Source organism: Manduca sexta, chromosome 15 (assembly GCF_014839805.1).
Source record: "Manduca sexta isolate Smith_Timp_Sample1 chromosome 15, JHU_Msex_v1.0, whole genome shotgun sequence".
Lineage (NCBI taxonomy): Eukaryota > Metazoa > Arthropoda > Insecta > Lepidoptera > Sphingidae > Manduca > Manduca sexta.
Window position 1 is genome coordinate 5,700,804 of NC_051129.1, and position 13,692 is coordinate 5,714,495.

Genomic DNA, 13,692 nt, shown 5'->3' on the forward strand with positions numbered 1-13,692 from the left:
TGCCTTCATAAAGCAGATGTTGTAAAAAGGAGTATTTAATAAAATAAGTCCACATCTGAACTCATTAGAGGTGGATTGTTTAAAGAGCCCATTAAATAATCCCAGTCAATTATCCTAAAGGTAATCGACAGTGGCAGTCGCACGAGAGATTAAATAATTAACCGTTTCGCAAATGCATATGGCCCGTATTTCCATCGGCGGGTGTGCATCGAGAGAGACGTTACGAAATCCGCGGCAACAAGCGCCAAGCGCATTAACGCACCCGGTACGCCCCGACGACGGTGCGCTCGCAAAGGATGACGCCCCCAAATGACACCGTGCAGACAGAAATAAATCAGCAAGCTAAACAAACCAGGCATTTCCGGCGGTCATGTGCACACTGACACAATTAAAATAATTCCTAAAGCACGCCGCGTGCCCTATACAAAGAGTAAGGCGCGGTGAAGTTTCGCGTTTGGCTGCGATGAGCCATGAATGGGCGTAATATTACGCAAGTTGGCTTGGTCTTCGCGGCACTGAGTCATTGGTACGAAATTAACGTGTGTAACTTCGGCTGGAGCCCCGCAGCTGTACAGCGCTCTAATAAACAACTCTTGCAAACACGTCTATTTCAATTTAATGACATTACCTTAAAATTATTAAACGAGTATAAAATGCGTAGGTAGAAATTATTTTATATATAGCGCACATGAATAAAAGGGTAAGAGTCATTGTTGCTAACAAACGCATTGGCAACAAATAGCCATATATAACGTTAACAAATTATTCCGTTGTGTAAGTTGTAGCCTACGTACGCGTTTGCCAAAATGAGGATTAATGCCTACCTGACTAGTAGCGAACGAGTTACCAGCGTGGAAAATGGAGCAAATTTAGATAAAGGTTAAAACAATAATATTACGGTGCAAAAGGCCTTGAAACTGCAATAATATCCAAATAATAAGGCAAATGCCTATATATTCTTTGCATGCCGCGATGTTGTATAACAGATCAGAAGCAAACATTGTATAAAAAAGGTTATTTTCGCCGACAGCCAGGGTCGTACGTAATATAAAGCATTCCTGAACTGATTCCATCGAAAGTGCATGTGGCTATAGATAGTTGCAGATTTCGTGGAATGTTATGAAAAACTGTTTGATAGCGAACATCCTGGACACGTTTTTGGCTTAAATGTAAAAATGATTATATTGTTACTATTAGAAACCGATAACGTTATGGGATATTTATAAGCAAATAAACAAAATGATTATTATAAACAATTTTTTAACCACTTGTGCCAAGAAAGTAGACAAGAACGGTAAAATAAAGTTTGTAAACAAACCAGTCTTAACGCACCAAAAATATTATCTTGTGTAATACGTTGCGAACGTTTTCCCTTCGGCTTGAAGTCCGTGCCTAGTTTTAATGAATTTTAAGAATAAATATGCACCTACATTTTGTAAATTGATTAAATGTGGTAAATTTATGCTATAGGCAGATTTGTTTATCATTCAACCAGTTCGACTGACGACTTACTGGTATTTAAAGGACTGTGCTCACGGCTCAAAAAAGTAACCCAGAATACCCGTGTCTCTGGGGAAAAGAGGTAGGCAGGGTCCCAAGGTTGCTCTTGTCTTAGAAGTGTTTATGGACAATGATTATAATCACTCACAACTGCGCACTCACTTGCTGGCCTGCCTGCCTTTTATAATAAAAAATCACAGAAACGTGGTCTGTTACTGCTATTTCGTTATTCTAAATCTGAATTATTCCTACGAAAAACGGAGGGTAGAATTATTTATGTTGCGCGCAGATTGATTTATCATGATGTTATAGAAATTTCATAAAAATGTGTGCTATAGTCAATCTGCAACTATAACAGAAAAAGGAATAACAAACATGGATTTGTTTAAATTTTTATGCAATGATTAATGAAACAAGCGTATGTGTGTCTTCTCGTGTAATTTAACACATTGACGTCAAAATCTGCAAGTTCTTTCTGTATTATGTCAAAGGATAAAATAAATGAATTCCATCTGTAGAAATGGACCAACACCGGTAGGAATTTAAAGGTTCTTCCCCAAACTTCATATTGGATTTTCCATACAATGGCTGAACAAAATATTCAAAATAGGATTAAACAAAATTAATAAGACATAACAGCGCGCGTGTTATTAAACCGAAATGGCACTCGAGAATAACGCGCAAGATCCAACAACTAGGTCAACAATAATAAATTTATGTCGAGAATAAAATCTTAAGTATAATAAATACGACAAAGTTAAATTGTTTTAGGTCCACGCGCCCGACATCCGATAGATTAACTCATGTTTATACTTAACTTTATGTTTCAATCTTACCGTCGACGATACAATTATAGAGTAAATTTTAATATATTATTCATTAAAATGGAGCGTCACATTAATCTAACACTTCTATGTGATGCTGTTACATGTATTGTTGCTACTCTGTACGATACAAAAGAACATAAAAAATAATGGCAGTAGGGGTGGACCACAATAAAATGTGTGAAAAGTGCATACAATGCGAAATCTATTGATTGAGATACAAGAATGGTGCCGCAAGTAAAAGTTAGTGAAATAGAGTGTCTATGAATCAGAGGATAATTGAATCTTTCGACTTGACTTCCTCGATTTATTTCAAACCCATAAATACAGTGAGTACAATTAGTATTAAACACCTTAAAAATATCAATTAGAAGTGACATATAAACGCTACACAAAATCCTATATATATTATACGGAAAGGCAACACTAAACTACTTTAAAATCCGACTTATCTTTTTCAAAATAAAATATCTCGTACCTGTATTTATCTGAAACTATAGCGCTATTGAGTTAACGATCCCCAAACGAAAAAAGAAATTGAAAATGTCGCAACTGATTTTAGTAAACTATTTTGTTAGTTGACCGAATTATGTCCAGGAGACATAGTTGATGTTTGTCACAGACGTTCTATTAAAGCATTCCACAAAGTTACGGTGTTTTCTACACTCATAAATTTGTTATATTTATAGCCATTATTTTATGATACTCTTTGGAAAGCAATCTGAACGTCTAAACAAATCGTTTCAATAAGCTATAGCAGTTGATTAAAGCATTAGTGTGTGCCATTTATACATACATCTCTGTTTATATGCAAAGTGTAATAATACTAAACTATTACAATTTACATAATAGTAATTTAATAATACAAATGGCAGTTCACTCTATCCACAAAGTGTTTACAACTATGGTGTAAATAATAGTGTTAATTGAAATTGTCCTGCTAACATCCAGTTGACACGTATCCAAGATGCTGTCAGCAGATAACGGTAAGATGGTTCATGTGGTCGGCGCGCCTACAGCTAATAGCGTACGACGACATCACAACTGCTGTGTTAATCACAACACACGTACTAGAGCCAACATTACACCAGGCAATTTTTTGTTATAATAGTAACCTGTCTAGCGAAAATAGATACTATTAATACATCCTGCATTTTCTATATGAAATGTTTAGCTTTCGTTCGTTGCCATGCATCTAGCACGAGATAATAAGCTTTTCATGTCGTAATTATATTAGTGCATCAACTAAGGACTGGATTACGATTTATTAAGTATAAAGTAAATAATAAATGTTGCTAACCAATGTTGTTTATTGTTATTTATATTTAAATGAGCCATTTAATTGTGATCCAATACTTAAGACTTTACATAAGATTTGTTTACAAAGTGCGAGCTATCATGCGAGTCGAGTTAAACAATTATTGCAGCTACTTGTACGGGTAATCGCTTTATGTCACTCACGTTATATTATGCAAGTCAGTTAACAACTTCCCATGTCAGATTTAGGGAGTCTGACGTTTATTTATTTTTATGAACTCGTCACAGGCTAATACACTTCTTTGGCAGCAGGAGTTCTCAATGTGAATATGAGTTCGCCGTTTTCATAACTTATACAATTTAGAAATCAATCAATTAATAATTAAAAATCGAAATACATACTTATTTTATATGAGAAAGTTGTATTCTATCAACTTAGAACTCCGAACTGAGTAAAAAAATCATAATATTTAGAACTATTTCTTCAATAAACATTTTAGTTTTTTACGAATTAAATTGAGGTATTTTAAGATAAACGCTGAAACAAGTCAAGGAAAGCAACCTGCGTCATTATGAGAATGAAACCGTTAAATAATGTAGTTCTTATACAGAATGGGTTTTTATAATGAGGCCGTAAGCTACCTTGGAATCTCAAGAAAACTTTCATTCAAGAAGACTGTCAAAAATTGTCAAAGACTTTCATTTAAGGATGTAAATAAATGATATTGGTATCGCTCTGAAGTATGATTTTTCACGGTCAATATAACAGTCAAATAATGCTAATATTAAATTTACAACATACCAAATGGTTCACGCAAATCGCTCATAAACACGGCAATACGTTATATCTATACAAGAACGGGGCTCAATACACACACCTAATGTCGAATACCTGTGTGCGTCCTCTAACAAGATATTCCATAAATTCCATCATCTGTATATTACAAAGAGTATAATTATTAATCTATAAAAACGCTATAATTTGTGAAATTACCCATTAATAACATGTTTTCGACGTAAATATTAATTACGTGTCTGAAAAACATCCTCATACTATTTTATATGATGTGTACTGAAAAGAAAAGTATAAAATTGTACGGCAGATCGTAAAATAACGCAACGAGGTCAAGGTGTGTTTAGAACGAGGACGACTCCGCTAATTACCCATCCGACTTGTCAATTATTGTACACGTGCTACAAAAATATATCCCAAAAAAAAAATTGTCTTGAACAGACCTAACACCAAACACTTACAATTATCTATCTGAAGACTTCATTTATCAGTTTATTTTAACAAGGTTTTCCAAAGTGGGGTACACGCCACACATCCTGCTGATGCTACGCCAATAGATCGTATGGGGGTAGGTTAATAATACTCAAGAAGAAACGAAAGGAAAGTAATCGTTACAGTCATTATAAAAAGTGAATACAGGAATAGAATTAAATATTATTACATAATTACTCATAATGAAAAATACAGGAGCTATTATAATAAGCTCATTTCCTCATTTTGTTTACATAAATTTTTTTAAGGTTGCGCCGCTGTTTTGTCGAATTGCTCGTGGGACTATATTCCTTAGCTACATAGTCTAACACAAAAAAATAGGGTGCATACCATTTTTATTAAATTAAGTGTGTTAAGTACAATACTATAGCAGGAAAACCATCGATTTATATGTACTAAGTACTAGATCTGGCGTTCCGAAGACTCACTATGTTCAACTGAAGTGTAATGCAATCCGGCATTGTTTGCAATTTACTTATACTTTATTTAAAGCGCTTTAGCATTGCATGTTTAAAGTTTGGTTAGACGCCGATTCATGATTTAGCACTGCAGCGAACTTTAGTTCTTACTCCAGATTTTGAATAAATAGTTTATATGGACGGTCGTGTCTATAGTACATGGCAATCAGGAAAACAAATAAAGTGGGAAATTTTTGATATTATAATTGTATAATATTTACTCAGACCTCGGTCTTTACTTTACCAATACTAGTTAAGACTCAAAACATTAATTGAAGGCTCAACAGAAAAAAGCGTGCCGCCATACTAGACATAAATCATTGCTTGGTGTACGTTACGTTCTACGGAAAACATCGTTAAATGTGTTTGTTTCCCTGACAACACAAGGTAATAAAATTACTAATGAATCATATCGGACGAACTAGAAATGGTATAGGTAAAAGGTAAATAGCTGAAATAAAATTGATATTTTCTTAAGGAATTTCTTAATGAAATAGCCGTACTGGATACTTATTTACACGAATACTAATTATCGCCCCATGAATAATTAATTTACTTAAAATATAAACATCAATTAATTAATTTATTAGGTATAGTCATGCTTTTTTCTCTCCCTTTTTGTTTTTTTTTCTATCTCTTTTAAAAACTTCGCAACTGATTGGAAATTCAGTTCTGTTCAAATCAACAATCATAGTTTTCAATATTCGCAATAGATATTTTATAAACAATAAACATAGCTTAACAGCGGAATTCGTCAGTATGGTTTCTTGTCATATTTGATGGTTGTATTAAAACTTATCAACATACCGCATAAGATGTATTTTCGGCATAATATAATGGGAATATTGGAGTTTTTTTTATTGCTTAATGCTTTGTATGCCGACCTTCCGTTCGCCTAATGGTAAACGATACGACCGCCCATAAACAGTAGAAACAACATCCAACACGTTGAATTACAAAGTATTGTTTGGTATTTTCTATTGCGATCGCCACCCTAAGATATGAGATGTTAAGTCTTATTATGTCCAGTAGTTACACTGGCTACAATGTCCTTCATGCCGGAACACAATAGTGACTACACGCTACTGCTTGGCTGCAGAAATGGACACTACGGGTACACAGGTACAAACCTACCCAGGCGGACTCTCACATACCAGTGAATATGTAAGTTCTATTTTTTGTTTGTATGTCGAATTACAACTGTCATACTACACCATACCACGAACTAAACATAGGTAATTGTTATAGTCGACATAGCTCACTTTTTACCGCGTGTCGGATCAAGCACATTTAAATGTTTGCGGCATGAAAAATGTTTCTTTATTCACAAACATGTGACTTCTTTTCTATGTTTAGATTGTTGGTCAAATCTTTTGTAGTTTACAACGCTCACGACATATAAGAAACTATGCGTGTTGAGTCAGGGAATATGTAAATAAGTTGCGTATATATGTGGACAGCAGCAACGATACAATCTTAGTCCACATATTGAATTTTTAACCACCATATGTGCGTCCACAGGGAAAGTGCAACGCGATACAGAAAATAAATTGTATTGCAAAGGCGCTGTTTCCAGCAAAACACACGCCAACCGTATTTTTAGAAACTATCTATTAGAAATTTATAATACATATAGAATAAAAAAATAATCATATTTCTGCATTTTGTTATAATGTGAATATTATTGCCTTCATTTCACAATGAAAATGCCACTAAAATAGTTGATTCCGTGCACATCCTCTTAAAGTGCACATCATATTAATTTGCAACGAAGATTATTACATAGAAAATCTAATAAGGATCATTTTGATAGTCTTAACATTTTAAAAAACCAAACATTGTTTATTTAACTCAATTATTCGTACATATTTGAATATTCCATAACTCGTGCGCCGTAAATGTATGAAACGAGTCCTCAAAGCCGTTTGTTCAGGAGAGGATTTTAAAATATGGTTCCAAAGAAAATTTTCGCGAAAAATGTTTAAGTCGCCATGATTGTAGTACTCAGACATTAAATGCCAATACCTCAAAGTACCAACCAAAAGAATATTTTTTTTATAATTGAAAGCTCTATAGGGATACTAATCGTTATCTGTATTTACATACGTGACACGTGTGAGCGACAATCGGAACTTGCAAAATAGACAGCTCACATAATAGCAAAGATTCACGAGCTTGTCTACATAAAGTTAAATATGTTGGGAACGTTTAAAATACCGAACCTGTAAAATATAATGTTGTAAAAGTGTGATTTACCGCCGTCGTACTTGGCTGCCGAACGTAATTGGAGCAAAATAGATCACAGCGAAACATTTGCACCGAAGATTTTAGTTTATGGTGTTTATGATGCATTTGAGATACACCTATATTAACCTTCTTGTGTGGCAAAGTTATGAAACAACACATAAATTTGTGGAATGTGAATAATTTCCAAGGCGATTATTCGGTCGTAGTTACTTTATAATATGATGAGATAGTTCGAATTCAACAAGTGGTTTATACATGAATTACACAACCACAGACAATCAGTGCCAAAATTCTATTTGTAACGACTAACCGAGACGGGTATATTTAACTGCCACCCATAAACTGTCGAATAGGTACTGTCTCTAAGAACCGTTACAATATAATCAAACAAAACAACGTGAATAGATCAATAACAGATTATGTAAACAAACATTCAAATGTTAACACGTGACATTACCATTCGTAAACATACCAATGTGTTTAAAAACTACAAAACTAAAATATTACAATTTCCTAACACATGTTTACTAAACCGATGAGGCGATTTAAGTGTTCAAAAATATTTCTTTGCTAATAAACATTTTATATGGCGCAATCCAAGAATCATATCCTTAGTTTATGAACACCGAACTTCAAAAATAACGCTAATTGGCGCAGCAGTGCCTGCTGGAGATGCTCTCTTGGAGATAATGTTGTTTTATCCCCACGGCGCGCTGCTTACATGCAATATTTCTCGGAAAAATTATGAGTTTGTATGCGACTCCTCAAAACAAACATTCCGTTCTCATGCGCGGGGCGACCTACAACAGCGAGCACAAGCGAGACGCCGACGCCTGTTGCATAAATAGACTCAATTCTTGGATGGAAATTCACGAATTTTATTATAGCATCGTCAACCTAACCATGGTTAAATGTAATCACAGTTATAGAACTGTTTATGGCGTTAAGATAAATATACTCGCCGTTACGCAATTGCGACACCATAAACATGTATGTAGGCAATTATTATGGAATAAATTTATATACCATTTACAGTTTGTCACTTCATATTTCGAATACTGTGTACTGTGCGCCCTAGTTATTTATAAAATACTACTAGCATTTACTCGCGGTGTCGTACCGCTTGTACCGGGGAATTTATATTATCATCTAAGCGACATTTAACACCTAATATTGGATTTTATACACGTCTTAGCATGAACCAGTGCCCTACATATCTAACCTTTCCTATGTTACGTTTGTAAGCGCCACAATATTAAAGGTGATTCAAAAATATGTTAAATGAGAGAGTAGTTATTACATTATTAATATTTCATATAATATGTGAACATTATTGGATATCTAAATTATAGTATATAGAAAATCTGAATTATAGTTCTAGTTTAAACGCAGCCACTCTTTGATCTGTAATAATTAATGTACGAAAATAAATGATTAATAATGAATGGTACACGAAAAGTTGTAAAATTAGTATAGAACCACGTTAATATTCACTGCAATGTTAAGAATGAATGTAGTTCTGAGAAAATTACTAGAGGACGTTTGTCGCACGTGTGTTGTCAGGAAATAGACTGAGATCTAAACTTAAACGCACCTGTTATTGTACGCCGTAGGCGCCAGTATGTAGAATAACTTGACCGATACTAAAAATGCGCGGCAAGTAGGGAATACCTCACACATGATTAGCATTCTATTATGACTGTACTAATGATGTTATATAACCTTGTTTACTTACAAATGGAGCCCTGAACATGCTTTTAGATTACTTATTTTATTTGTTACGATTTATGCCATAAAACAAACCAAATCACTAAATACTTTGTCTACATTTTGACAAGATAAGCTGATTAGCGAACATGGTCAGTTGTCAGTACCAACAAAATTTTCCTCCTTAGATTGCTAGAAAAACAGTCTATTACGGAGCATCTCTAGGTAAGTAGTAACTAAACCGATAAATCCATAGGATTCCCAATACTAATCATTTTAGGAGAAAGACACGGCTTAGATAGATATATAAGACTTAAATCAACTTTATAAAAAGCTTTTAAAAAGTAATATATTTTTTTACACATTTAGTGTGGATTCTTTAAAACAATTCCTAATTGAACGTATCCGCATTTCTCTTCTGTAGTCTGTAGAAATAAAAAAATAAGTGGAGCGGAAAAGCTCTTCGTAGAATTCACGTCAGCACCTGTTAATCCATCTGTCCTTGATTTCCGAGAAACTCAATATTGCCATCACAAAGTTGGGTCGTCAAAACAGGCCAATGTGACTGGACTGGATTGCAACCTAGTTACTATGACAACATTTCAGTTTGACTGGAGTGACATATTTTGTTTCTAAATCTCCATTTGTTTTTTTAACTGAATACCGAGACGGACCAATTGCTCGGCTAGTGGTAAATGTTACGTCTGCCCCAAAACTGTAGCAATATAATACAGAAATTGGAATTATAAAGATATGCCACACACATGCCCTTTAACGTTGATTAGTTACAATCTATAATGCTCTTCAAACCGAAAAACAACAGTGCTTACGTGCTATTTTTTGACAATGATTCGGTCGTTGCTACTAACGCATCCTAATACCTTGAACTACTATTTAATATGTATTGTAAATTTGCAAAGCATTATAACCTACAGCATTTATGAAAAAATACCTCAATGAACAAATTAAAACAACTTTTAATTAAGGTATCTGCACGTGCATGGAGTGCTTAACAAGGACACTAAAATAAACTATTAAATAAATGCACTCATATATATATTTCCAGTTTTATGAAATTAGTTTCTAAATTAATCATACTTGTTCTTTTCTTCAATCTAAAACTTGTATAAGTTACAACTCGAAATAGGTACTTATAATTAATTCTATGTCATTAAGAAATATTGGTTTGTGGTTGAAAACAAAACTAAAAAGTCCGCGATTTGAAGTGACCTAAGAATATAAAATGGAAATGTATGATTCACAAAGAATGTGGCGTGACATTTCAGCTTGTAGTTATTCTGGCTATACTGATAATGATGATCGATGATTTCATTCGGAGCGTCTCGGTCCGCGGCCGCGACGAGCTATACTAATTAATTGGCGTCTCAGCAGACTGGCCAGTCCGCGTCCTCCCCGGTGACGCCACACCTGTCATAACACGCACCACCTGACAACCCACCTCGCGTTATATGACACGAGGATGAAATATAACTAAACCGATCACAGACAACTGTGACTAATATTCCAAACCCAAATAAACATACAAACTGTCCGGCATTCCAACAAATGCTTCATGTTTTCAGTATGATCATTACATGATACATTCGTGCATAATACATAGTCTGCGCGGTTGATGTGACTTGCGTGATTGTGGATAGGCAACACGTGTGAATCGTGTTTGCGGACTGCAGACATGTTGAAAAACGCGGGGCTGGCGGCTGCCGCTCTGTCTGATGACAACTATCCTAATCAAATGGATATAAGGCACTCAATGTGTTTGTTTACGACCATCAGTTACATAAGATGGGGAATGCGGCCCACTCTGCGCTGTTTGAACACTATTTATACGCATTTTCCATTCCCGCCGCTTGTGACACATATTACTTACTTCAGTGACTAAGGGCGGGCTAAAGATAATTTTCCTGCAGTTTAGTTCGATCATAAAATCCAAATGAATTATATAAGTAACAAGATTTTACTATATCACGAAATATCTAAGTAGAATTTTCTTTTTATATATCATACATTATATTTTTAAGTAATTTCCAAATGCATTCATATGAAGATTATTACCTATTGTATAATATTTAAAACTTAAATCGTAAGGAAGACCCTTTTAGTTTTGAGATAGAAAGATTTCTTTAAATTTTTACTTTTTTTGAAAACGTGTCAAATAAAAAAAAACACGTGAACAATTAATAAATAAATGAAAGAAATGAATTAAATGATTGTACCAATACGCTGAAAATTATCTTGAAATAAAAACACAAACTACAGCTCCACTTGTTCATTAGGCATAAGTAATAAGTATTTTATGTGAAAACGCAGGTTTTTACCCACTTATGCGCGTAGCGTTAATTTATATTATAGTTAAATAAAACTCTTTGGTTTTAAAATATATGTTTGACACTTATTTATAAAAATATGTACCTAATGTTAATTATACAAGTAGTCAACACCCAGTCTTCATAGCAAATTGTTTAAAGATCGAATCTTCGAGTTGTTAGTTTTAATTGAACAAAAAATAACACCAGCGCTGCAAAGCTATATAGTATGTGATCCATACCGTCGCAGTGCCTGCAGCGCTTGGGCTCTGGAGGTGCGAGCTCGTCGCCGAGTTCGCGGTGTCGTACCGGCATGGCGGCGCATCCCGCGCCGGCGCCGCCAACACCCGTGCGTCAAAGCGGGGTTTGCGCTCCACCACGGCCGCTCCTGTATAGGCGGCGGCGTCGCGGCTGCCACTGAGCCTGACCGACGCACCGCCCGCCCCGGCCGGTAGGCGGCGCCCATTCCCAAGTTATTTCTGGCGGACGTGACTCACAGCTCAAACTGCCCGCTCCAAGCGGCGCCCGCGCATCACAGCCTCATCTACGCTACGCAGGGAGCCTACGCACTACGCAGACCTAATAATTTTGACACGCACGTGCCTAAAGCTCGAAAATATTTCTTTATAATATGCTCAGAGGTGGTGAAGGCAAGGTACGTTTAGCGTAACAGTGACGTGTCCACTTGCCTCTATTCATTTGAGCAGAATGTTGCCAAATCAGTGGACTTCAATCTTAACAATTAATAATACACCTATTATAGATAATAATATATAGATATTCAAAAGACTTTTTTTGCATAATTTCCCATTACCCATATTACAATTCTCGAGTCTTACCACACCTATATTTTAATTCTGGAGTCCATAATACCAATACTTATTAGTCACTACTATGGTAGGTCTATTATACAAGTCTATTCTAGTTTACCTGCTACTGCAACAACTATGTTGCATCTAAGTTGCAAGACAATACCTGTTGTGTTCCAGTTTGAAATTCATTGTAACATATATTTCTGGGCATTAACGTTTGAGAGTTAACAACTAATTCTTATTGCGCTACAAAAAACAAAGCACAGTTGTGCTAGACTACGGATCTTTGGTATTCATAATCCTGCATGGTTACCACTTTCTATATGCAGTGATATTACTTAGCCACAGGTGAGCAGTGATTGAATTCAAGTCTTTTATAAATAGGTCCAGTATCAAATATGACACGGGCATGATCATGTTGACTACCAAGGGATAATCATCACATGTTAACACCCTATATAGAACCTACTCCACTTAACAACATCAGGTACAGTGGGTTTAGTTTGCAATGCTCATTTAAATAAAAGTAGGCCAATTTAGATGGGCCTTTCTATCCAGTATACAACTTAGCAATAAATGTATGTAAATTAAAAAATAATTACAATCTTGAGAGGCTTACCGATATCAGTTTCCTCATTTAATTGCATATTTTGCAAAATGAAAAAGAAATTATTTTTAGTCTTGAACAATTTGAATATTTTTTTAAACAAGATTCAAGGGGCACCTCAAAAATTGAGATGATTATTTCTTATACTTTTTGCTAAAGGTTTTTAAAATGCTAGATACATTTGATAAATGAAAAACATATTGCAGGTTAATTGAGAGTATCAAAAGGAGTTCAACATTTTTCCTTGCAAGTAATTGGTATTTTAATGATAAGAAATATAGCATTAATATTTTGTCCACATTTTTTAAATGTCTGACTCTCAAGATATAATAATTTTGGAGCTGATTATTAAGCTCCAATTATTAAGTGCTATTTGTAATCTTAAAATTGAGATTCATTTATATTTGATAACTATCTAGATTATTTTTAACATAATATTCACTGGAATACATACTAATCAAATAAATAGACCTTAAGGTTCTTTATTTGTCTCCTTCCATTAGTCTACTAGTCAGCATGGTCATATGATTTCAAAATGCGTTCAATATAAATAGTGAATCTGTAATCAGCTGATTACAAATATCACCTGTAATGTTTTCTTCTATCAATACATTGAATTCAAACCAATTAAACAAGGTATAAGCAAATTTAAGAACGATTCCTATTCGAAG

The 13,692-nt window shown here is 34.7% G+C and overlaps 1 protein-coding gene across 2 annotated transcripts in view; it reads right to left on the minus strand.

Annotated features, from left to right (window-relative positions):
* The window catches only part of LOC115439983 (formin-like protein 7), a 42,503-nt gene that overhangs the window by 28,161 nt on the left and 650 nt on the right, over positions 1-13,692 (minus strand). Inside the window, exon 1 of one of the 2 annotated variants that reach the window (XM_030164088.2) lies at positions 11,845-12,028. The exons of the other annotated variant lie outside the window; for it this stretch is intronic. Coding sequence (XP_030019948.1) covers positions 11,845-11,917 — 73 coding nt within the window. The 5' untranslated portion in view covers positions 11,918-12,028. Of the gene's footprint in view, positions 1-11,844; positions 12,029-13,692 lie in introns of those variants that run through there. 2 annotated transcript variants of the gene reach the window in all.